The 25513-nt window shown below is 37.1% G+C and overlaps 1 protein-coding gene across 2 annotated transcripts in view; it reads right to left on the bottom strand.

The window, feature by feature from the left end:
* The window catches only part of MAP3K1 (mitogen-activated protein kinase kinase kinase 1), a 70665-nt gene that overhangs the window by 2856 nt on the left and 42296 nt on the right, over window positions 1-25513 (bottom strand). Inside the window, exons 3-19 of one of the 2 annotated variants that reach the window (XM_036762374.1) lie at window positions 23780-23983; window positions 21686-21886; window positions 21052-21168; window positions 20507-20655; window positions 14855-14976; window positions 14262-14343; window positions 13976-14159; window positions 12232-12513; window positions 10647-10768; window positions 8751-8842; window positions 8263-8452; window positions 6730-8002; window positions 6260-6412; window positions 5211-5373; window positions 3886-4017; window positions 2755-2897; window positions 1837-1968 (exon numbers count right to left, since the gene is read on the bottom strand). In XM_036762374.1, coding sequence (XP_036618269.1) covers window positions 1837-1968; window positions 2755-2897; window positions 3886-4017; window positions 5211-5373; window positions 6260-6412; window positions 6730-8002; window positions 8263-8452; window positions 8751-8842; window positions 10647-10768; window positions 12232-12513; window positions 13976-14159; window positions 14262-14343; window positions 14855-14976; window positions 20507-20655; window positions 21052-21168; window positions 21686-21886; window positions 23780-23983 — 3741 coding nt within the window. The remainder of the gene's footprint in view (window positions 1-1836; window positions 1969-2754; window positions 2898-3885; window positions 4018-5210; window positions 5374-6259; window positions 6413-6729; window positions 8003-8262; window positions 8453-8750; window positions 8843-10646; window positions 10769-12231; window positions 12514-13975; window positions 14160-14261; window positions 14344-14854; window positions 14977-20506; window positions 20656-21051; window positions 21169-21685; window positions 21887-23779; window positions 23984-25513) is intronic. The other variant, XM_036762381.1, reaches the window with a different exon arrangement.

The following is a 25513-nucleotide window of genomic DNA, read 5'->3' as shown; positions in this document are numbered from 1 at the left end:
CATTGTCAGGGATGCTATGTTAAAGGATACTTGCTTAGGATGGAAGTTAGAAGAAGACTGTAGGTGGAAGGAACTCAGGAGGTCCCAACCCTCGTGCTTTACAAATCAGCTGAAGGGCCTTTCCAATTAGATGATATTCTATCAGGTTGAGACTGTCAAGGATAGAAATACAATAGCTTCCAAAGCTTATTTTGCAGTTGCTCAGACACAGACATGTTATATTAAAAATCTGGAGGAAATATTTAGTTCTGTTTCTGCTTCTCTCTTATTTACTTGTCAGATATGGTTTACCTTCTTCATTGTATCTTTTCCTTCACATTTATTTTGTTGTCTTTAAACCGATCTCTTTGGGGTTTACATTAGAAAGTGAAATGCTAACATCCTCAATCTAGCATATCACAAGTACTACTTTACTGCTTTATTTAATATTTTGAAGTAGATATGAAATGAATACAATTAAAAATATCAAAAATCGTACTTTAAAGAGTTAAAAACCATTAAGAAGTACTTAACTAGCTTCGGTTTAGACCTGAGTTACTGGAATTAAAGCTGAATCTCAAAGGACCCAGTGTTAATTCTGAGAAAGTTACTTTCTTGTCAATATCTCCTTTGTAGAGAAACATCACAGTACGTAGTAACCAGAGGTCTTGCGAACTGCCAGGTTTGTTCCAGTATCATTACATTTCTGTAAATTCTACCTAGAGTCTATATTTCATAGACATCTATTTAAAATTATAAAAGACATGCTGACTTGCAATTTATTTGTGGTAATCTGTTTCACAATTTTCACTCATGTAAGGTAAGATCATATTCCTAAGAAGCAAAAGAGCCAAATAAGTCAGAAAAAGAAAAGTAAGAAAAGTGAACCAGACAAGCGTGTGGAGTTTCTGAAGCAAAGAAGATAGAGAAGAAAGAAGGAGGGAGAAGTCAATAATGAAAAATGCTGCTGAAACGCCAAGGAGAATGAGAAATGATAAAAGATTATGGAATCTGGCAACTGAGATATCATGGAAGACCTCAGGAAGCGATTTCAGTTGGGCAGCTGAGGCAGCAGCCAGACTGCAAGGGACTGAAGAGAAACAAGGTGGTGAGACAGTTGAGGCCTTGTGGCCAGATATTTTAGAGATGTAATTGCAGTCTGGATGAGCTTGAAAATCAAACTTTTTTTTTTTTAAAGGACTGGGGAGATTGGAGCACTTCTGTAGGCATATGAGGAGGAGCTAGGGGAGAGGGAATGACTGAAGATTCATGACAGACAGAATGAGTTCTGAGAACAAGGCGCTGGAGGAGAAAAGAAGGGGCAGGATTGGAGCGCAGGCAGAGGTTACTCAGGAAGGAGTAGAAAGATGAAGGAAGAGAGAAGGTATGGTGGGAACTCCAAAAAGGAAGGGACTTTTTTTGGGGGGGGGAAGGGCAATTGGGGTTAAGTGACTTGCCCAAGGTCACACAGCTAGCTAGTACATGTGTCAAGTGTCTGAGGCCAGATTTGAACTCAGGTCCTCCTGACTCCAGGGCTGGTGCTCTAACTCTCTGCGCCACCTAGCTGCCCCTAGGAAGGGACCTTTAAGGGGAAACCTCTGAAAACTTGTTTCTTGTCAATTCTGGCAAGTAGGCTTTCAAAATCTAAGTCCATAAAAGGTAAAGCAAAAGCAAATTTTAGTATTTTACATTTTCCCTAGAGTCACTTATGCAACTTTAATTGAGTACCTACTATACCAACATTAGTATACAGAATGAAACACAGCTCCCGTCCTAAAGAATATTCTTCTTAGGAGATCACACACATGTAGTTTAGCAAGAATATATGAAACAATGCCAATTGTCTTTTATACTTACCTTAAATATCAAAGCAAGATGATTAGAGTGCTTTTCTGCATTCCAGGGTGGTTTAGCACAAGTCATTTCTATAATAGCACAGCCAACACTCCACACATCACAACTCCTACCATACTGCTGACCTCTTAGTACCTAAAATGCCAAAAACAAAACAGATCGTTACCAGGAAGTGTAAGATTAAGCCACTGTTAAATATTCTTGTTCCTAACCTAAGAACCAAAAGGAATGAACAATCGTGGTACTATTGCATATGCTGTAAAGTGGAATAGGAAGTGCATGGTTTTACATTCGGAAGCCTGGGCTTGAATCCATTGCGACCATCTCTCTGCAGTTCTCTGTGTCCTAGCAAAAGGAGGAGCCTGAACCAGATAATCTGAGGATCCTTCCAACTCAAAAAAGCTTGATTTTATATAGTTGGAGACTCAGACCTCCCACAATGGCATGCTTTATCTAGAAAACTTAGTTGGCAGCATGAACATTTCAGAGAATTTAAGGGCTAACACTCTGCAGAAGGGCCACAGAGAGAGGCCAACCTAGGTTCTGAAAAGCTCCCTAATGGCCTCCTCTTCTACTGCTATTAGATCTGCTTCTCTCATGTGGCAAGTCACCTCCTGTTTTTCTCCCTGGAGATATCAATTCACTCTAAGTTTCCTACAATGTAATAACTGTAAATAACTAACATTTTATAGCACTTTATGTTTACAAAAAGACTGTTACCCATAATTTCTTTATATGAATACACAAAGTCAGGGATAAGAAGGGGGAAAGGCTAAGGTCTAAGAGTTTCATGAATTCAGAGAACTGTTATTTTAAGGCAAGTCTTGTTCTTTTGACTAACAAAGACATATGTTACATGCCTATGGATGGATTTGTGGCTTCTCATTATACGGAAACACCAAATTAGATGTCACCTCCTACCTCAGGTGCCATAAATGCAATTGTTCCCAACAACTGTCCCTGAAATTCTCCAGCGCCTGTTCCTTTCGATGCCAATCTAGCTGCAGCTCCGAAGTCAGCAATTCTCAATCTCTGACCTGTGCTGTCAATTAGCAAATTGGCACCTGTCAACGGCAAAGCAAAAATTACAAGTGACTCTCTGCTAAAAGCAAAAATACAAAAAGATCCCAAAACCAAAACGAGGCCCTCAGATTATTGTAAAGACATTTCTGGATAAGACTGACAGAAGACTCAGTGAGATCTACTCCACTCTCACAGTTTATTTCAAATAAAGACTTCAGTCCTCATAGGCGAAAAGGGGAGGAACAATAGCTGTAGTATAGCGGAAAGAATATTGGATTTGTAGTCAAACAGACCTGTGTTCAGATCCTGGCTCTCATATTGTTTGTGTGGCCTTGGAAAAGTCACTTTACCACTTCTACCCTATGTTGCAGTTTTCTCATCTTTAAAAATGACAGGGTTAAATGAGATGATCTTTCAAGTCTGTTCTAATGTTAAATTTATATTCTAGAGAACTAAGTAAAATGACACACTATAGGAAAAATGCATAAATGCTCAGGGAAATATAAAAGGAAAACTCTGCTTAGAAATCACACTTAGAATTTCAATAAAACTTCCTCCCAGAAATCCAGATTTGTGGTCAGTCTAAGGAAAGGCTCTATTGAAGTTTGTTTTATCCAGACTAGCTTGAGAATTTCAAATCAAAATGCATGATGTAACCCTAGAACTGCAGCAGAATCTAAAATGACCTAACAATATTTATTTGGTTTTTTAAAATCCCGCACTAATGCACTTTATGTATGAAATACTTGCAATAGTAGTTAAAAATAATAAAATAAAACTTAAAATTATTAAAATGAACTCAATGTGAGATGATTTAATCTGACTTATTTTCAGAATGTCTAACATTATCTAACAAATAATTCTAAATGGGTACGGTAATATTGCCTTAAAAAACAGCTTCTAGAAATATATTCCCACGATGTCAGTTTATAAGTCAGTATTAGTGGAGTTCTATTTTTAAAAATGCATTTATTTGCACTTTGAAGTCTTCTAACTGCCACCAGGTAAATCTAAAAAGAAAAAGCCTACCTTTGACATCTCTGTGAATGATCTGATTCTCATGGAGGTAAGAAAGACCACGAAGCAATTGCTCTGTGTAGTTGATAACCACTGATTCCTTGAAGGCTCCATATTTACTCAGCAAATGAGCCACAGACCCTCCTGTAATAAAAATGCATCAAGCCATAACTATTATAAATCTCACACAGAACTAAAACCTTGTGATACATGTCAGTTATTTAAGCAATCAACATTTTAATATATATTAACATTTAAAACATCAAGTTCATATCCTTTGTCAGACATAAAAATGGTTGAAAATCTAAAGCACTGCTCTCATCTCTCCTATCAAAATCAGTTAAGTTGACACTGTAAAACTTCATCTACCATTGAGTTTCCCAAATGGCTGAATCTTTATCCTTTTAAAAGTATACAGACATTAAATTTTAACCATTTTGGATGGAAACCTATTGCCTTATTTCCTTGCTTTCTAAAACAGACACCACTGATTAGTGAATCTTTTCTTGATGATTCAGGGTTTTGTTATAATTAGTGTATACTGATATTCAGTGGTTCACAAGATCAGAGCTGGAAGGGACTGCACAGACTGAATCCAGACCCAGCATTTTACAGATATGGCTGACAGCAACAGCAGCTCCCGTTTGATCTGGGGCTTTAAGGTTTGGCAAGTGCTTTGTGACCATTATTTTTCTTGACTCTCAAAATCACCCTAAGAAGCAGGTGCCACACTTTATAGATGAGGAAGCTGAGGCTTAGAGGGGTCATATATGCCCTTGTGTGTGGTCAATGGACATGGATCTCACATTCAGAGTATCAGCGGTTAAGCTAATATTTAGAGATAGACTTGAGACTATGATCCTTTGCATCTTCTGTGCTCTTTTTGTGCTACTCCAACATCACTACTGCAGCAGAGGAAAGAGACCACAGAAAACTTAGGGCCATCTTGTATATTTTTTTGTCGTAAGAGAATGATATGACCAAAGAATGTATTACCAAGTGGCCAGTCTACTGGTAACAAGCCTCTCTGACTTTGAGAGGCAAGTCCTTGGCAAACAGTTTCTGGGGGTGGGAATCATACTCAAATCCTTTTCCACAGGGCAGAAGCTGACATAAGTTATGCTCCACTGGCTTCAGAATTTACTCTCAGAATTCAGTGTTGCCTCCATTTCTCAATGAGGGACACGTGTAAAACATTAAAATTTTAATAACCACCACCATTTAATATCCAAATTTATGGGAAAAAGTAACATTTGAAAAATCTAATGAATTGTAAATATTTGCTAAAACTAAGCTCTAGGCATCTAACATGGTTCTAACATGACTGTCAGGGTTACCTGCCATCCATTCTATGAAAAGATTATAATTGCTCTTCTCACACGTAGCACCCAACATTCGGATGATATTAGGGTGGTTCAGGTGACTCATCATCCTGATCTCTTCTCTCAGGGCTTCAACTACCTCCTCTTGTTCAGAAGATGTATTCCTGACATATGTCACCTGTTTAAAACACAACATCTAGTTCAAGAAAAATTCTGAAGTACTCCAATTTGCTTCTTATTGAAAATATCTAAAGATAAAATCTGAATGAGTTTACACCAGCAAACAACATCACACATACACAGAGCTGGACATGCTCAGGTCCTTGATAAATGTATGTTGAATGAAAACAGTCTTTATGCTGCACAAACCAAATTAAACAGGCACCTTCTGGGCTTGTAAGCAATAAGAATCTAGATTTGGAAACAACTAAGATATTAATAACAAAGTGAAGGCTACAGAGTAAGAGAAAATCAGGATAAAGTTACAATATAAGATTTTAAATGAAGCATGCATGGACAACAGAATAGCAAAGAAGTTTATCTGTGGTTATGTAAACCAATATTAGACATTCCAATTTTGGTATTGCTGCCTTGATTTTATCCATTACAAAAATCTAATATGATATGAAAGTGAAGTCCTATTAATCACTTGGCTTCTATGCCAATCCAAAAAGGTTAAGCTACTCGATGACCATTATTAATGGAAATATATTAATCAAAACAATAGTTTAAAAACTGTTTATACTCAGTGCTTTATTATGTCATTTACAGTACTTTAGGTAACATATTTGTTATGTAGTATGTTATTTATTATATTGATTAATATGAACTACATTCTCATATCTTAGATTATTTTTAAAAACCCTTTCAAATATTAGGAATAACAGGATAATGTTTTTAGATGGCTGGCTGTTATCTACTTTAAAACTTGTTTTTATTGATATCTTGTCTTTATATCACAGTATCTTTTGTAGTTTAAAAGAGCAAAAATCAAAGTACATTCAAATGGAATGGATTCCTTGTGCTGTTATAATCTCCATTCGTATCTGTTCATTGGTATTTACCTGTTTCACAGCCATTAAAGTTCCAGTTCCTACGTCTTGAGCTTGATAACAAGAAGAAAATGCTCCAAGGCCTATCTGCTGACCTTTGAGCCACTCAGCATCTTCTCTATAATGGTGCTTTGCTTTGGTATGTCCTGGCAGAGTCTCTGGTGTCTGAAAATAAAAATTTTAGTGTTTAGGTGAAAATCTCAATTTTTAACATTAATGCTGACACGATGGCATTGCCTATTAAGTTTCTAATTCATCTATAAGTTTTAATCAAAGATTAATAAACTCAAACAGTATGGGATCAATAATGTCAAATACTACCTTCAAAACAAATACAAGAAAGCAAAAATCTTGGGTCAAAGGGACTCTACTCAGTTTTATTTCTACATTGGTAATAATAGTCAACTGGTGAAAATAGGTTTTTCAAACTTTAGAGGTGATCAAACCCAATCATCACTGGACCCTTTCCTAAAAATACTCACATCTTGCTGTATAATGATTATGTCTTCTCCATTTTCAACTTGTAGTTGAGGAACTATTGGCAGGGCATCCTGTGATGCGGACATTGCCATGGCGATGGATAATGCTTCCTCCTCTTCCGCTTCCATTTTCTCTTTGCACTTCTGATTGTGATTTACATCGTCTTTGTAAGTGTCATCATTCTCTGCCCTTTCGGGAGAAAGCACTGCAACTTCTGACTTAAAGGTGACTGTTGTGTCACTAGTAGGCATAGCCTCAAGCAGGTCCTCAATACTGGAGTTGAGTTCTGTATTGACATCTAATCTGCACTTCTCATCTACTGGTGTGAATACTGTTTCCTCACTTGGGATGACAGCGTTGCTGCTGCCGCCGCTGCCAACACTGCCATTACATTGTGCGATATTGTTCAGATCGAGCGTCATACTATTTTTTGAGACTTCTCCCTGCTTGTTCATATCTCCCGGAGTGGGTCGAGATGGCTTTGGCCTGTGTATGTGACTGGAAGGCATAGGCCTTGCCTGCGTAAAAACTGGGGAAAGTTTATCCGGTTCTTTGATTTCAGAACAGTTTCTTAGAATCTGTAGAGAAAATTTTCGTTGCATTTGTGGAGAAGCTGTGGGTACTTTGCAGGGAATGAATCCCTGAGTTTTGTGTTTGGAGACATCTGTTACAGAGCCAGCTGGTACAGATGGGGTAGAGGAAGGTGGGGAGGGCAAGGTTGGGAACAACAACTGGGAATGACTGGATGCAGAAGAGTTCAAACACTGGCTGTGGGGTCTACCTTTTGTCTGAAGGGCTGGCTTTGGTTGCTCCATCGTTATCGAACTAGGAAGTCCCACAGAAATGCAAGCCAATGGATCGGAAATATCTCCTGGACTGGCACTTGATTTTGCATCGCACAAAGGTTTTCCAGTTTTCTCTAACTGGACTGTGTGTTCAGGGGAATTATCTTCTGTTGTTTCTGGGGAGTTATCTGGGGCAGATGGCTGCAAAAAGTCATCCTGCCTGCAATCCACACAGTCCTCTATGCCCAGCTGGATGGCTTCAGCAATTTCCATCTCATTTGCAATAGCCATCAAACGACGATGCATCCTCGTGTAATGAGTGGAGCTTGTGACACTCAACATTTTCAACAGTTTTACAAACACATGGGGTACTCGGGCAACCATTCTTGCAGCACTCAGAAACACTCTTCGGGACAGCTTACCAACCATCGAGTGAGAATTATCAATGAATTGCAAAGCAAAGTTCAAGAGGGACAGCAGCTTCTTATACCTAGAAAAAAAAATTATACTTGAAGCTTATATGTGAGTATTTAGAAATACAAACTCTAACTGTCAGAGTATGAAAAATTCTGTTTTAGTGGAATTTTTTTCACTTTGAAAAATACCTCAAATCAAAAAGGGTCTACATTTTAAAAACATACCAGCTTGCCTATGCCATACCTACACATTTCTCTTGAACCTCATTTGGAAAGGTCTAAGAACATTCATTCTAACAGAGAAAAATAATGGCATTTCTAAACAAAAGAGTACCTGTCTACTACAGTATCAGCTTGTAAAACTTCTCCACTGACAATATGGGGATAAAATTCTGCAGGAAACTCCAACAACATTCTGTCTATTAGACAAAGGCGTCCCAATAGTGCTTGCCAGTTACTTGATTCTGTTTGGCTTCCAAGAATACAATTTAAAACATAATCAATACCACCAATACCAATGGATCCTATAAACAAGAGGAACAGAAAACAGTGTTATTAAATCTACATCAAAAGCTAGCTAGCGTATTATATACACATAAAATACATTGGCTAAATATTGGTTTTAGCAATTTTTTAAAAAGACTAACTCAGATTTCTAATTAATATCATCTGACTGGACGAATAAAACACTTCTCCAAATAGCCATCAGAGCCCACTCTCCTATTTTGATAGATTAAACTGATATACTATTGAAATGGCACCATGAGTGAATTAATGAACAAAATAAACAAAAAGAAATTAATCTGAAGTCTGAGGCCACACCTGATTTAAGGATCTCTCTGCCGACGGCCAGTTCTCCTGCTTGGCCCTTGCACAACTCCAACAGCGTTGAAACTGACAGTTGACTTGTGCGGCTAAAAAAAGAAAGGAAAACCACATCAATGCTAGGTAAAGTAGTGAAAATTTTAAAATGTTTGGGGAAAATGAAAATAAAAATGCTGGTTGCACATTTAGTTTCCATAACTAAAGTCATAGTAAAATTATCACAAACAAAATGCTACACACGAAGCCTCACAGTACAGAGGAAGAATTCAATTCAAATAAATTTCTTCAATTAAAAAACACATCTAATAATGCAGTCTTATGCACTCACAACCTAACATTTCACTGTTCTTTCTTTCATACATTTAAGTCACTAGATAAACTATTATTCAAAAGTCTGGAGCTGTCATTACAGAAAATAGGCTTTTAGTGAATACCAGGGTAGAAGTGAATTCTGATCCTGCCTCAGCTACTTACTAGTCCTGTACTGGGTCTATAAGAATTGTGATTCAGTTTCTTCATCTGCAAAATGGGGATCATGATACTTGTACCAGGTCTATTTAACAGGGTAAACTGACCTTGCCTGGTATCTCTTTTATTCTGCCAACTGGGATCTACTAGGATATCAAAAGGGAGGTCGAAGCACTTGAACTTTGGAACATTGCTTTGTTCTAGTGATAGACTCAAAATGAAGTCTCCTCTGGGCAGAAGAAAAACCCACTGATCTCTGCTAAGAGACTAATTTGGGCCCGGGGAACCAGGAATCCTTCCTGTAGTAGAGATGATAATATTCTCCCTCTCACATGGCTCACAGACATCTAAAGGTAAACAATGATGTGTTTAGGGTTTTTCGTAAAAATTCTATAGATTTATGGCTGTGTAGCTGGCTGTCATTTCCAATAAAATCTCATGACAAAGATTTCTAATGAAAATTGGTATCTTTAGGGCACAAAGTATTTTTTTAAAAATCTGGTTATGAGGAATAATCATGTACATTACTGGTTTTTCTGATCACTAACCAATTTCTATAAGGAATGTCAGTTATATAATCTCTTTTTAGAAGAGTACCAACACTGGAGCAGTTTTACTAGTTTTTATTTGCACCACGGTAGGGGATGGTGAGAGGAAGGACTTTAGCTGGGCTTTTGTTTTTTACCCTGTGGCCATACAACAATTTTTTGAATTCTTCTCCCTTTTCTTACAGCAGGGTACTATACTGCTATGGTCTACTGCTGACTCTGGAGTCAGGACCTTCATTCAAATCCTACTTCTGAAGGGTCCTGCTGCCTGTGAGACCATGGGCAAGTCATGGAATCTTCCTGGGCCTCAGTTTCCTTGTCTATAGAATGAGGAAATTGGATTAGAGGCCTGCAAGGTCTCTTCCAGCTCAAGCTTCCCAACAACCTAAACAAAATCCACTGAATTTCCACACCACCCACCGGAATAAATAAAACATACACTATACAATCTAAGAGTGTGAGGAAAGGGATGACATGGGCTTTCCTTCCCTAATTAAAAAAAAAAATCTTCTCACTTAACTGATTTGGGAAAGAGAAAAATAAGGAGTGTCCATGCATACATTAAAGAAATGAAGAGATGGTGAACTCTGTTTCATTAGTATGTATTTCAACTAGAAATGTGATTTCTGCGATGTATTCTTAAAAATGTTTGCAGCAAAATGAGATGAACAGTAATACAATTTTATGTTAATGAAATAATTTCTCTAGATCACCAGCACTAATCTGGTGATATTTTATTTCAAGATCTTTTTAAATTAGAAAACTCAATATTCAAAAATTCACTTAAGTATCTATTATGCATAAGTCATTAATGACAACTGTAAGAAACTATGATCGGAAGATATGAGAAATTCATTGAAAAACCTTAAAACCATACCTATTGGCATCTGCACATTTGACTAATATTGTTTCTACGACTGGCCTCAGAAGTTTCTGAAGTTTTATTCTTTCTGCCAAACTATGGCAAGGAGTATACACCAACATGGCTCTTAATGTTTTCTAGGAGAAAGAAGAAAAAAAAAATGGAAAGTCAGTTCAACTGTCTCTATAAAGTCAACTTTAATTGTCTAAAATCCAATACGCTTTTGTAAGAAAATCTGAAACAGATTAATATCTACGGAGAAAACATTGTGAAATAATCTATAAGCAATTCTTAAATGTGATGGTCCAAATAAAAACCAAAAGGAGATGGCCTCTAAGGTCCTGTCCAGCTCTAAATCTAGGATTCTTCAAGTCTCTCTAACCTCATGTATTGATATGTGCCAGTTGCATACTTCTACTTCTGCCTCTACATAATGACTAGATTTGCAAATAAATTCTTGCTCTTTTCAACTTGAGTTTATGTCAGTAAGCAAAATGTCAATTTTAGCCAATTAATAAAAGTTCTAGCTTTCATTATGAGCTCTAAGTCTATTACTTGCTACTTCCATAATGTTGGGCAAGACACAATCTCAGTTTCCCCATCTGTAAAATGTGGATAATACCACACTACCTATCTCAAAGAGATATGGCAACCATAATTTGGCAACACTTGAATTTTTCATTTCTCATGCTATTTTTCTCCACTTGTACTAAAATTCCAGACAAAATGGACAGCTCACTCTCTACAAAATGCATCCCATACTGTCTCCCATCTAAGCTTCTAGTCATATTGTTTTAGTACCTGGAATGTGCCACCCCCAACCTTGTCAGTTTAAATACTACTTGTACTTTAAGGTCTAGTCCAATGGTCATCGCTTCCATGAAGTGTTCCCTAATTCCAAGATACCTTCTCCCCTGAACCCCATGCTAGCACTTTTGTCTGTAATTCTCTCAAGCATTCATGCACCACGTGCCCATACCCCTTCTACCACTTCAGACTGCATGCCTCTCCAGAGGCAGCGTGGGGCAGGGAGTCAGGAAGACCTGATTTCGACTCTCACCTCACACATTTAATTGCTGCATAACCCTGGACAAGTTCAGCCTCTGGCCCTCAGTTTCTTTATTTGTAAAAATATAGTGTTGGACTGGATAATCTCTAAGATCCCTTCCAGAGGGCAGGATATATATTTTATTTCGTCCTCTTAAAATATATTTTGAGGAAAGTACAATACAAACATGAGTTAAGATGATGATTTCCCTCAATACCCAGCACAGTGTGCCACCCAAGTGCTTAGTAAGTGTTCACTGAAAAGGCTGCTGAAGTACAAATATCAACGAAATGACTTAGATTTTCAGGAAATTGTTCCTGACCTCATTTGGTGCCCAAATGCTGATTCTAAAGCTTATGTTGCTTGCGTCATCATTGATTTACAGACTCGTTATTAAAATATGCACACACTTGAATTGTCCTAGTATCATACTGATAACTTATCCTGTTAAGCATCAAAACCTCAATCCCAAATAGTGGCACTGTCTATTAAAACAATAAACATAAAATGTATGTAATAAGCACTGGAAGTGAAAGGAATAAAAGTACTCACTAAAGCAGCAACATATACTTTGTAGACAGGGTCTGCACAAACCATCGACAGAACACTGCAGCAGGCTTCCACGACAACGTCTCCTGAGATCCCAGTCTGAGATGACCCGCTTGCTGCTCCGGCGCTTGGGCTATTTCCATTGTTGCTCCCAGCATTTCCAGTGCTTTCCCCATTGGCCAACAGCAGAGCACCACTAACATCGTGGGAAAGACGTCGGAGCGCCATCTCTCTTATGTTCCAGTTTCGAGAAAATAAGCAGCCCACTAGCTCCATGCCAAATACCTGCGTAAAATTAAAAGATAAAAACACACACCAACACGCAATGAATTCACTTTGATTATAAAAGACATCAACAGAAGGCCCTCTAGTTAAGTATTACTATTATATCATCAAGTACAACATGAGAATTCAAATACCACCCCCCTATTACCTATCTGTAGGCATTTCTACTTATCTATTTCATTCACAGTAACTCCTACTTAAGAGTTAGGTATCATCTTAAATAATACATATCCTGAAGTAGTCATAGGAGACATTAATATTTTAGTAACCTAAGGATATGTATACATAAAAATTTCCGTCTCATACTCCTTTGCTCTTGAAAATGTATCAAATTCAAGAACTAAGAAACCCACATTTTCCCATAAAACTAATAATATAAAAATTAGCAGAAAAGCATAATTATATCAGAAATATATTAGGAAAAGTCAAGACAAGAAAGGAGTTAAAGCTTTCTACAATTCAATCCTTTTCTTTATCTTGCTAAGAAGAGAAGCAGGGGGAAAATGTCACTGAACATAGAGGCCTTTAATTTAAGAAAAGCTATACTTAATACACTTAACAGTGTTCAAGTGTTTGAAGGAGAGACTGTCCTCTGGGAGAAAAATTAAGCTTATTATGTTTGTCCAAGAAAGCGGAACCAGGTGTGATCAGTGGAAGCTGCAAACAGGCAAAATTAAGCAAACTTCCCCAAAATTAGATCCATCTAAAAGTGGATAGGCTGTGCCTCTGGAGGTAGTAGGTTTACTCTCAATGAAGGGTCTTTAAGCAGAGGCTATATAAAAACTTCAGGGATTCCTTTTTGTGTATAGATTGTTCTAGGTGACCCTTTTAACATGCGCATTTTGTGAGTCTGTGAGTTCAGACTTAAGAAAAACTCGAGACTGTTATTTCAAACACCTCAGTAACTTGTCAAGGGAAGTTGTATCGTTTTTATTCTCTGAGAAAGACATAAAAAAAGAGGCTCATCTAGGCACATGGAACTAGACAAGATAACGTTTGAGGCCCTCTCTAGTTCTTTGATAAGAGAACATTGTTCTCTAGCTAGTTACATGAGTAACAAGCAATGACACCAAAACCAATTTTCGATGAGACGGTATGTTTGCTCTGGTAGGCATAATTTAAGTCAAACAATAATATGTGGCATGTGCATATGTGAGATCTCAAATGAAAAGTCTTAGAAACTACTGCCCTGATTAATTACAATTTAAAAAAAAAGTTAAATTCCTAGTATAGGAGTGGGGAACCTGCAGCCTCCAGGCCACATGTGGCCCTCTAGGTCCTCAAGTGCAGCCCTTTGACTGAATCCAAACTTCACAGAAGTCCTAATAGAATGTAAGCTCCTTGAGGACAGAGGCTATTATTTTTCCTCTTTATATCACTTCCACCTAGCACATAACAGGTATTTCATAAATGTTTACTAAATCAAACTGAATAGAAAACTTTGTAATAAGAGAATAATTACCTGAATCCATGGCTCAGCTAACTCTTTATAGGCAGGAGGGATCTGCTGAACTCCATAATGAGTAAGGTTAAAGTTACTGTCCTGGTTTCTTCTTTGTGATCCAACAGAAGGCTGCTGCTGTACAGTTTGCTGTTGGGCAGCTCGGAGAACAGAAGGGGAATCCACAGGACTTGGCAATTCATGGCTAAAATTGAAATATTAATAGAGTTTACCAAAAAATAACGGTTTAATTTTAAAATATTTATATCTTTGAATAATACTCAGAAGCCATTCATTAGAATCTGACCTGTAGAAATCATGGGACCTCCACTTGGATCTACAAAGAGGGCATATCAGAGGCTCTCTATTTCTTCTACATTCTTCTGCCCCTGAAAAATAAAAATACAACTTATCCAAAGAATATTCCTTAAATAAAGGCTTGTGAAAATGTAAATTAAAAAAAGCATATAAGGTCTGTATCTCGTGCAGTATACCAGTTATAAAATTTATACTGAGGAGATCGCAAGAAGTGATCCGAGGGAGCTCCCTGCCTCACCGAGGAGGAATAAGGACAGGGGTCTTTCCTTTCCTATTTTGAAAGACGTGGTGCTAACAAAGCAAGAAAATGATGAGATTGACTACTCTGATGCTAATGCTGCTTTTAAATGTTATTTTGTTAGTTATATTAACCAGTTTTTTACTTGCTCATTTGCAAATTTCAAGAAATTCAGATTAGTGTCAAGCACTCAAAGCATCTCAAGTTTAAGTCTTCTAAAGACTAGATTAACCACAACACACGCTCATACAGGGTTGAATCTTGTTAAAATCTAAATTAGTTGGGATAGATCATGGAATAATTTAATTACATTTATGATGAGCATGAATAAAACAGCAACATACAAATTGACATGCAGTGGTGGTGCAACTTGTTCCTACAGCCATCTTCACATACTGTAAGGCTCTCTTCATCAAGCATTCCTAACAAACAAATGGGGCACATCTGCTCCTCTTCATCCTTCATACTATAGAAAAAGGAGGAAGAGGAGGAAAGACAGGTATCAATAACAAAAACATCACACAATTTCAATTAAAATGTTTGATAAATATTAATTCCAATATTTCCACTTTATTAGACCATGTAGGACTTGATTAATGAAAATCCTAAGATAATTAATTACATGTCAGTACTTTTTCTATTCCAACAGCAAGTCACAGTAAAAAAAACACCTGATGGTTTTCAGGTTTCTTGTATTAACATGGTATTTTATTATAAATTTTTGGATGTGACCCTAATACCAGTCTATTTTTTTTTTGGTTTGCATCTGTGATGTCATCATGTGGAGAACTCCTAGTATGTGAACTCCCTTCACTGGCGACCAACAGCCACTTATCTGCAGCTCACATCTCAAGAGATGCCTGGTGCCCTGAATGTCTAAGGAACCCTCCTGATGACTCCTCTATCAACTACTTTCATTACCAGGCAATAGTCCTCCTTATTGTAGTATGGTATAATTACTAAGATAAACTCTGCTTGAAAATGTTGATCAAGAATCAAGTTGAGAACAAATTATTTCCCACATTTTTACCATGGCATCTTTTGAAAAACAATGTTAACTTGATAGTACATTTTATCTATAAACAGTATACCAATAAGACTTCAAGTTAATAGAATATAAAATCAAGATTTGGAGCTGCTGGGGCCTTAGTAGAGCCAAGGATCAAAGCCAGGTCTGTTAACAACAGGTTCTAGGCTCTTTCCATTTCAAGCCTCATTGTTATCATCAGAGGCATTCTTCTTTCACTTCAAAGACAGTAGGTAAAGTCATCTCCTGAGGACAGTGGACCCATCAATACAGAGAAGCTTCTCACCTCAGGCAGAAATCACTCCATATAATAAATATTCTAACCTCTGAGAAGAGCCACAACTCAGCAAATCTGACCCTGCTTCTAGAGAAAGCAGCACCTCAGATATACTCCCTCTCCGTTGAAGCCAGACTGAAGATAAAGATAGACTGTAAGGAATTAGTCCTAGGAGAGTGAGAAGGAAGAAGGGCAAAAGTGGAAAAGGAGTCTCTCTCACCTAGGGCTGATAAGAGCTGATAATGTCTAAGAGTCAGAGGGAACCTCAGATACTGAGTTTATGCCCCTCATAGTATAAATCCATTAATTTAATATTTACTATGTAATACAAGGAAAATTAGGAACCCCTGAGAAACCCCTAGCTACTGACAAGCACCCCCAGAAAGAATGGACTCAGATATCTTTGGCATTTAGCAAACCCCCTGGGACTCCATGACTCTACCAAGGAATGTCAGTAGATAGGACCATCCCCACTGAAGGATAACCTGGCCAACCCTGTCTAGCAGATATCCCTGGGCTCCATGACTCCACCTAGGAATGTAAATGAGGTATCCCACTAGTACGATAACCTGACTGAATCTCTTGATCAGCCAGGACCTATGTTCCTGTTTCCTCCCCCACTCTGTACCCCCATATCCTATATAAGCCAAGCCATCACCCCAACACATTTGCCATTGATTTGTGGTGCCGTACCCCGATGGCCGCCGGCTAATAAATTCTCCACTTAAAACTTATACTCTGCGGTGTGTCTCGCTCACTTCTGGTACAACAACTAAGCTTTTACTGCAAGTTAAGGCCTCCACTAATGACCTACTCTAAAGTCTCACCATTGAGATGATCCTGTGTTCTCTGAGGCAATACCAGTGAAACACAAGCTCCTATAAGTCCTTCCGAGTTCAGAGAGGCTCATCAGTAGGTAGATGAGGCTACTGATCAGTGGGGGTTTTTTTGGCCACAGTGAGCTCTGGAGACTATCTATTAAACTGTAGAAATACTGTAATCTGGTCACTCAGGGTCACTTCTGCAACATATGGCTATCCTTATGGAGATTACATTTTTGCAAAAGTGGGAAACAAACTCAGATACAGCTATAATATGAAATACTACATAAATTCATTATAGAAGTACCAAAAAAGTGTTTCGTTGGTTCAAGGGAGAACATCATTACCTAAAGTGTATAATGAAAGACTTCATATGATGGCATTTGAACTGGGCTTTAAAGAATGGGAAGAATTTCAGAAGGAATATAGAAGGAGAAGAATAGCCTAGGTGGAAAGAACTGGGGCAGAAAAGTTTGGTTTGGCTGAAGCATAGAGTATTTGGAAGACAACCTCATGAGATAAAGGTGATGGCAGACTATGGAGGGAATGCTAAAGAAAGCAGCTTTAATTTTATTTAGTGGGCAGAAGGGAACTACTAAAAAAGAATAGAGGAATGACATGTCTACTTTCATAAGGAAAATTAGAATGAAACCCAGAGATGTTAAGTAACCAACATCATAATGAATTTGTGGAAGTGCTGGGACTAGAACTGAGACCACAGCAGGTTAGATCTAAAAGAAAAATACAACAACCTAGTCCTGCAAATTACAGATTCTTTGAATCAGTCAGATTTTCACTCATGGGCACTTATCCCTGCCTTATATTCCATGCCTGCTATAAGTTGTTCTGCCCAGTGTTTAGGCTCAAGAGGCTGCAAACAAAGCTCTCTGATGTGCGCACACATGAACAAACACACACATACAAACACATACACACATGCCTATTTACGAAGGTCAGCAGAATCACATTAAAAACTACAAAACGAAAACATCTGCCAGTTTCTCTCCTATTCTACTACGCTATAATCACATTTTGTCCCTGAACTACATACCTGTACACAGATGCTGGAAAACTAAAAAAGAGTAATGGCATTTAAAGGAAACCAAGCAGTATTATAAATCCAGAAATTCAGATAGGATTTATGTAGTGTTAGTCTACGATAAGAAACAAAATTAATTCCAATTGAAATTTTTAAACAAACATCAAAAAAATCACAAGCAAAAAAATATAAATAAAACTGCCCAATCCAGTCAGATTGCTGGTATAATCTAGAAGTGAATGTGTGGGCATGAGTGACAAATATCTTTCTCCATATAGAACTTTTCCATTTGGAGTGTGGGGGAAGGGAGAAGAGGGTAAGAGAGGGAGTATGGAGAGGAGGGTTCCACCAATGTATTTACTATCTCTCCTGGATATAACCTTTAAAAAAATCCCAGATTCTGACCAGTGTTTGGATGATTCCCTTTCCTCTCCTGAGAGCACATTTCCTGTTTTAATTCTGGCCACTTGGTTTTAGGTTTCATAGTATTAACCATGGCCATTTATGTAGCACAAATTTGCAGTTTTTTATATAACATTTCTCCTTTGAGCCTCACAACAACCTTGTGAGTTGGCGGCTCTTAGGTAAGATTAGCTTCATTTTACAGAGGAAACAAGGTTAGAGAGATGAAAGGACTTCTCTATGGCCACAGAGAGAGTATCAGAAGGAAGATTTGGGCCCAGGTCTTCCATTCTACCCACTCTGCCACATCCCAATATTTCCCCCTAAAATAAATGAAAAGGGTACAGTAAGATTACAGAAGAAAGGAGGATACAAGCCAACAGACGTCAAACATGAAGCTGTGCGGTCTGCGGATGAAGCACTGGGAACAAGTCCAAGTTCCAGCAGTAAGGGACTATTACAGAAAAGTGAGAAAAAGAATCAGAGCATCTGGGTTCAAAACTTGATTCTGTCCCTGGACTCCTGAGAAAAGCGCTTTCTCTCCCTGGCCCATTTCTGCATTTGTAAAGTGACACGTTTGGGCAGAACATTTCTAATCCCTTCCAGTTCTAGAGCTGTGATTCTCATTCTACAAGTGATTCAGCTATGCAACTCTGGGCAATTCTCAATCCCAAATGGGCCTCAGTTACTTCGGCTTTTCATAAACCATAAAAACCCCATAGGTGAACAGGAACACTTCTGTTTTTATTACAATGATAAGGCTATGTCCTAACTGGACTAGAATCTTACATCAGTATTCCTTTAATTCTGCCATTCTTTGAGGCTTTTAGAACATGTTGATTAGAGTCAGCAAACACCTACTATGTCAATTAAGTGCTTCCTATGTGTCAGGTACTGTGCCAAGTGCTGGGGAAGACAAGGAGAAACACAAGACAGTCCCTGCTTTCAAGAAGCTCATGATCTAATGAGAATATGAATTGACTGCTTGGATGGCAACTGGTTCTCATTAATAGCTATTTATATTAGCATTAATATAAATTTTATTTATTAAAAGTATTTATTGGGGCAGCTAGGTGGCGCAGTGAGTAGAGCACCAGCCATGGAGTCAGGAGGACCGGAGTTCAAATCTGCCCTCAGACACTTGACACATTTACTAGCTGTGTGACCTTGGGCAAGTCACTTAACCCCAATTGCCCTGCCTTCCCCCCTCCAAAAAAAAGTATTTATTAATATTTATTAGTTAATATTTATTAATAGCTATTTTCCCTAATCTCTTCAGAAAAAAAAACCAACCTATTTTCGTCCCCATTAGCAAAACATAACATGATATGGTTCTTTAAAAGCATCTATAAAAAGTGGAACATATTGATAACATGTTAACTGATACCAAAAATAATTTCAGAGAATTGCTTCCTTATCTATTGTATTTATAAAATATTTCCCTACCTGCTACAAAGTGAACTCTTGATTCTAACCCTAAGTCAGCCTGCTTGCTATTGGGCACACAGGACACTCATGGACTCATTCCTGTGCCTGCGTACAGACAATTCATTTGTTGCCCACCTAGCTTCCTTCAAGGCTCAGCTGAGGTTCCACCTCCTTCAGGGGACCTACTCGTGTTCTCTCTTCTCAGCCCCCAGGTACTGCTACTGGCCCACTCAGAAGGTTCTTTGTATCTACTTTGTATTTAATTTTCTGTATATGTGCTATTTCCCCACAATAGAAAAAAGATCCTTGAGGACAGGGACTGTTTTGTTTTTTGATGTCTATACTTGATACCTGGCACACAGTAGAGGCACTTAACAAATGCTTGTATAATGAACACTAAGTACGATCTTGGGGAACTTACAATCTCCCTGAGTATCACCTTCTTCCGAGAAAATGGGTTCTTAACCCAAAAACTTGGATAGGAAAAAAATTACATCTTTATTTCAATTCCATTAGCTTCTTTTGTAATCCTATGTATGCCATACATTTAAAACAAAACATTATTCTATAAAGGGTTCTGATGCAAAAAAAAAAAAAAAGATTAAGAATCTCTGATGTATCAAATGGGGATATAGTTTTTCCTACCCACGTTAGGAGATTGTTAGGAGGTTCAAATGATATAAGATATGTGACATGATACCTTACATCTGATAACCTTCTACCTTATAATGAGGTAAAGTATGTGAAAGCATTTGTACGCTCTAAAGAGTACTGTATTCAGACATTTATTTTGCCATTTTCTAATATTATAATCTAAAGGGAAAATTTCCACATTTAAACACTGCAATTGTTAATATGCTTTATTCTTTTAACTTTCTCACTCCAAAAGTGCAGTGATTCCAAGTGGGGATAATTTTCAAGTAAATGAACAATGATATACATACCCTTAAAATCATAAAGTAACCAGAGAATAAAGCTTTTAATTCCTTAAAAAGTACTGACCTGTTTTCTGAACTAGATGCAGAAGTACTAGGTGATGACAATGTATGAGAGTTTGACATGCGTGATACAAACTTCTGGATGGTGCTACGAGATGGAGCTTTGATCCTTGAGCTACGCCTACTGTGATATTTCTGGAACAAACTCTCAACCTGACATTGGAAAAAGACAGTAATAATGATATTCATGCTACGTTCTTATACATAAAGGTGCTGATTCTAGGTGTCTCAAAACGGATAATCTTCATTTTCCTCTAGTTGATTAATAAACTGATGCAAGAGATTAAGAAATAAGAGATTATAAGTAAACACATGTTCACTGACCTTTAAAAATGGATAAAATTGTTTAGGCAAAGAGCAAAACAACCGTTAAATGGCTTCTAAAAATGTAATGCAAGGGGTACAATGGTCCAACCACCAACTAAATGAGATGTACTTTTGCACCTTAAAAATGATTACGAACTACTTCAAAATCATGCTCAAGATATGAACTAACTTCCTAGTTTTTTAAAATTGCTAACAACAAAGAATAAAAACATTATAAAATACCTCAAAATTTTTCAAAGTTTTCCTCCATAACATTGGATCTGAGGGTTCTAGTTGAAATACTCGGAGCATAACAAACAACAGATGGATACAAAATGTTCCACGCCCACAGCTGCATGTCTAAATATTGAGAAAAATACACAGGTAAATTTGTGGCTCTGCTGGAATTTCCAAATGTAGCTTTTAACAAGCTGAATTATTACTGTATTTTAGTTCTTATATTTCAACATTTATCATACCAATGTTTTATTTTATTTTTAAATTACAAACATTCATGTGGTTGTGAATCCTAAGCATACTCACTACAAATATTAAGGCAAGAAAAATTAACAAGTTAATTTTAGTGAATGTGTTAACAAAATTTGTTTTTTAAAACTTTACAGGTAAAATAACCCTTCCTAACACTTACTTTAAGGAATCATTTATTTAGCAAGACCTATTTTGAAATGTATTTAGTTATGACAGGGAATGATTTAATTTTAAGAAGGTTAAAATTTTACCCTAAGCTAATATCACATACTAAGAAATTAGTATTCTCATTTTGTTTTCAACTCCCAGTGCATGGCAGGGTTACTGGCACATAATACATTAATAAATGTCTGTTGACCTGAATTAATAAGATGAAAATGCTTCCTACCTGAGGTCCAATAAACACCCTGTATTTATTGTCTGGGCTGTCTCCTCCAATTAGGAAAGAGTTCGGTCCTATCTGCTGCAGTAAGTACAACCTGGCTCGCATGACTTTGTTGACTCGGCGATTTGTTTCCTCAGGGCTATATGGGGAGAAGCCATCTGGGGATGGAGCTCTTCGGGGTGGTGTGATTCTCCCACTCTGAAACTTTAGAACATTGATTTCTATTAATTTCTCAATTTTCAAGAAGCTTTTATAGAGAAGAGGGGTTATAAATAGTAGTATTACCACATTTACGCAGACTAGTAGACAGCAAACGTGAAAAAAATGTAATGCAAAATGCATTTTTGCCTGAAATACTGAAATTTCACGAAAGATGACTTTTATGCCCAAGTTATTTGGATAACTGATGATCAAGTCATTAGAGCTTTTAGTAGTAGAATATCCACACCATCTGTTCATTAAATTACCTTGCAAAAACAACAAATCTAAAAAGCCCATAAATTAAAAAAAAAAAGAGCTTTCTGGAAAATATACTATAGAAATTAAAGCTAAAATAGTAAAAGGGGTGTGTGTGTGTGTGTGTGTGTGTGTGTGTGTGTGTGTAACAGAGAGGAGGAGGAGGAAAAAGAAGGAGAAGACAAAAGGAGAAGGGAAAAAGAGAATGAAGAGAGGGAAAGTAAGAAGGAAGAAGGGAAAGATAGAGGGCAGGGGAGTGTGTTATGGCCTAGTAAGTAAAGAACTGGTCTCAGATTCAGGAACCTGTATTCCAGTGCCATCTCTAATACATGTTGACTGACTGACACTAGACAATTTAATTCTCAGTAACCCGAACAACTCTTTAAGACTGTAAGTGTCAGAGCAAGTGGTGATAGAGTTCCTCAATGAGAGCTCCGTACACACTTACAATATTAAGTCTAGTCCAAAACAAAAAAACCCAACAAACTAAATATTTTACAACACACACACACACGGAATGACAGGTATTTTAGTGGTGGAACCTGGGTATGACTTATTTTTCGCAAGTAAGGTTTTAAGCTATATACTCAGGGCAGCTCTTCTGGAAATGGATGTCCAATTCGGTTAACACTTTGCTACATACCATTAATTTCCATGGAACTTGCTTATCTATGCAATAAATAATCAATAATACACTGAAACAGCCTACTTCTGAATATCTACCAATTTTTATGGCTGTGTTACAAACATACAAAACAAGGTTTACATTGTTGGAAGCAATGACTTTAATGTAAAATTCTCAATTTATGTAGCTCCTCTTAATATTGGTCACCCAAACTTACAAAAGAAAAAGCCCTGCTACTCTCCACAACTCATTTATTACCTCTGATTTTCTCCCATGTGATAGTAACACTAGGAAACAGTATTCACTTAAAACATCACTAAAAATATCACTCAACTATTTATTATTTACTCCTGGAAAAGGAGTGGGGTAAGGGCAGAACTTAATTTTAAGGTGGATTTCACCGAAGATGTTTGAGAGGTGGTATCATACACCACACATTCTGCTGCTGCACCCACCCCTCTACAGTCTGCCCTGCACAAGGCTCAACGTTCACCATTTTGGGTAATCTCTTGGTAATAGGATCACAGCCATGAAATCAATTAACTGTCACCTTTAACTTCAATGATAACAGAAACTATAATTTTTATTATGGCTTCAGAATTCTGAACACACAGTCCCTAATGTCCATTAAGATAACTGTTTTTAAAGAGACCTGCATTAGAACTTGGAGTCATTTATACAATAGATGAAGTATGACCTTCTAAGTTGTCCAGGAATAGAGTTGTAGCAATCTCTAGCTACAGGGTCACGAGGATAGTCACCAGTCTTTCCTTTGGGAAATATTTTATCTTATCTGGCCCTTTTTTATAACATTATTTCTGTTAATGACATACTTAGGACAATTCAGTACAAGAAGAGTTCTTAGTGCAAAATACCTTCCAACATGTAATTTCCTTCTCAAATTTTAATTTCTCAATATATAGTAATTATAATTTTATAAAGAATTGTTCCCATATGGATTATATATAAAAACTAAACATTCAGGCAACTTAATGGTTAGTGAAGTATTTACTTACAGGCACTGGAGATACTCTTTTTCTTCTTACTCCAGGAGATTCTGATTTAACAGTACGATTTGAAGATGAAGAGCTACTAGGAGAAGGACTCCGCCTTCCTTTTGGAGTAGGTGAAGAAGTATTGGCATGCCCTTCAGTTTGAGATTCTGGTGTTAATTTGGTGATTTCAGAGCCATCTCCTTTTACAGGGATTGGTTTTACCACCTAAACAGAAAGTATTCAATACATTTTGATTACTTGAGAAAAAAAAAAAAAAGGAAACCAAGAAGCAAAAACTGGAAGATGCAGATTTAATGAATTCTATATAGAATTCTATATAAATTAGAATTTTGTATTGTATATAAAAAAGTTCTATACCTTGGATTATAAAGACCTGCCCTACCAATAGTCATATAAAAAGCCCATTCTTAATGGTTTCTTGCAGTTAGATATTATGTTAGATCTTGTATTGCTTTTCTTGAATAACATATCTCAAATATCTCTTCCATGAAATGAAAATTAAAATGTAGTACAAAAAGCATCAGGCAATTAGTACCGACAGTTTTGCCTAGGTTAATCTGTACAACTTGACTCCAAGCTCTTTGGAAGATAAGACTGTATTTTTGTTTATTTTGTTCCCCTAGCCTAACACTTAGTATACAATACTGGTAAATCCTCAAGAAATACTGAGTTAATTAAGTCAAGATCAGTTAAGTGGAGTATTATAAAAACCAAGAGTCTATGTCTATCACATAATGTTTTTCCTCTTTAAAAAATTTAATCCAAAGATGTTTCATTACTTTTGCCTTCTTTGTATCCCCAGCATTTAGCATGCTGTCTGGCATACAGTAGGTGCTTGATAAATATTTGGTGAATCCCACACTTGAGATTATAGATCTCTCTCCAGACTGATAGCTATTAATATTGGTGGTATGGTGGTTCAAACAGCTACAAATACATGCAGCTGGACTGTCATTTAAGTCAGAGGTTCTTAATCTTTTGTGTCATGGATGCCAGGTTAAGAATCCTTGATTTAAATGGTTTAAACAGGTGATCATTTGTCAGGGATGTTGCAAGAGATTGATCTTAAAAGGTGTTATATCAGATGAACAAAAAAGTCTCTTCCAAATCAGTATTTTATGATGTAACCTGTAGCTCTAGGACCATAGGATCAGTCAAGTCAATAAGCATTTATTAAGTGTTCATTATATGCCTGGCAATGTACTAAGCATTGCAAGGGATGTTGGAGATCATTTTGGAGATCATTTTGTCTAACAGTTTTCAAATTTGTCTCAGGACCACTCCTTAAAAAAACTGACTCTCAATAGCTTTGTTTATGTGGATTATAGCTATTGATAATTGTTATATTAGAAATTAAAACATCTTGTCTTAAATAGTTTTGACCTCAAAGACCCCCAGAAATGGTTGTAGGGATCCCCCCAAAGTCCCTGGGCTACACTTCAAGAACTGCTCATCTACTCCAATCTCCTCATTTAACAGATAAGAAAACTGACACCTAGAGAGGTTAAGTGATTTATCCAAGGACTCAAAAACAAGAGCAGAGCTGGGATTCTAAACCCAGGTCCTTTGACTTAACATTCAATATTCTTTCCATTATAAGACCTTGTCAAACACATTGTTAAATCAAGATGTACCATATCTATGTGCTAACCTGATCAAAAGAAAAAGAAAAGAAATTTAATTTAGCAGGTTGGTTTCCATCAATCACTGCTTTCTTTCTTTCTCTTTTTTTTT

Source organism: Trichosurus vulpecula, chromosome 1 (assembly GCF_011100635.1).
Source record: "Trichosurus vulpecula isolate mTriVul1 chromosome 1, mTriVul1.pri, whole genome shotgun sequence".
NCBI lineage: Eukaryota > Metazoa > Chordata > Mammalia > Diprotodontia > Phalangeridae > Trichosurus > Trichosurus vulpecula.
This window is presented reverse-complemented; position numbering and strand designations above follow the sequence as displayed.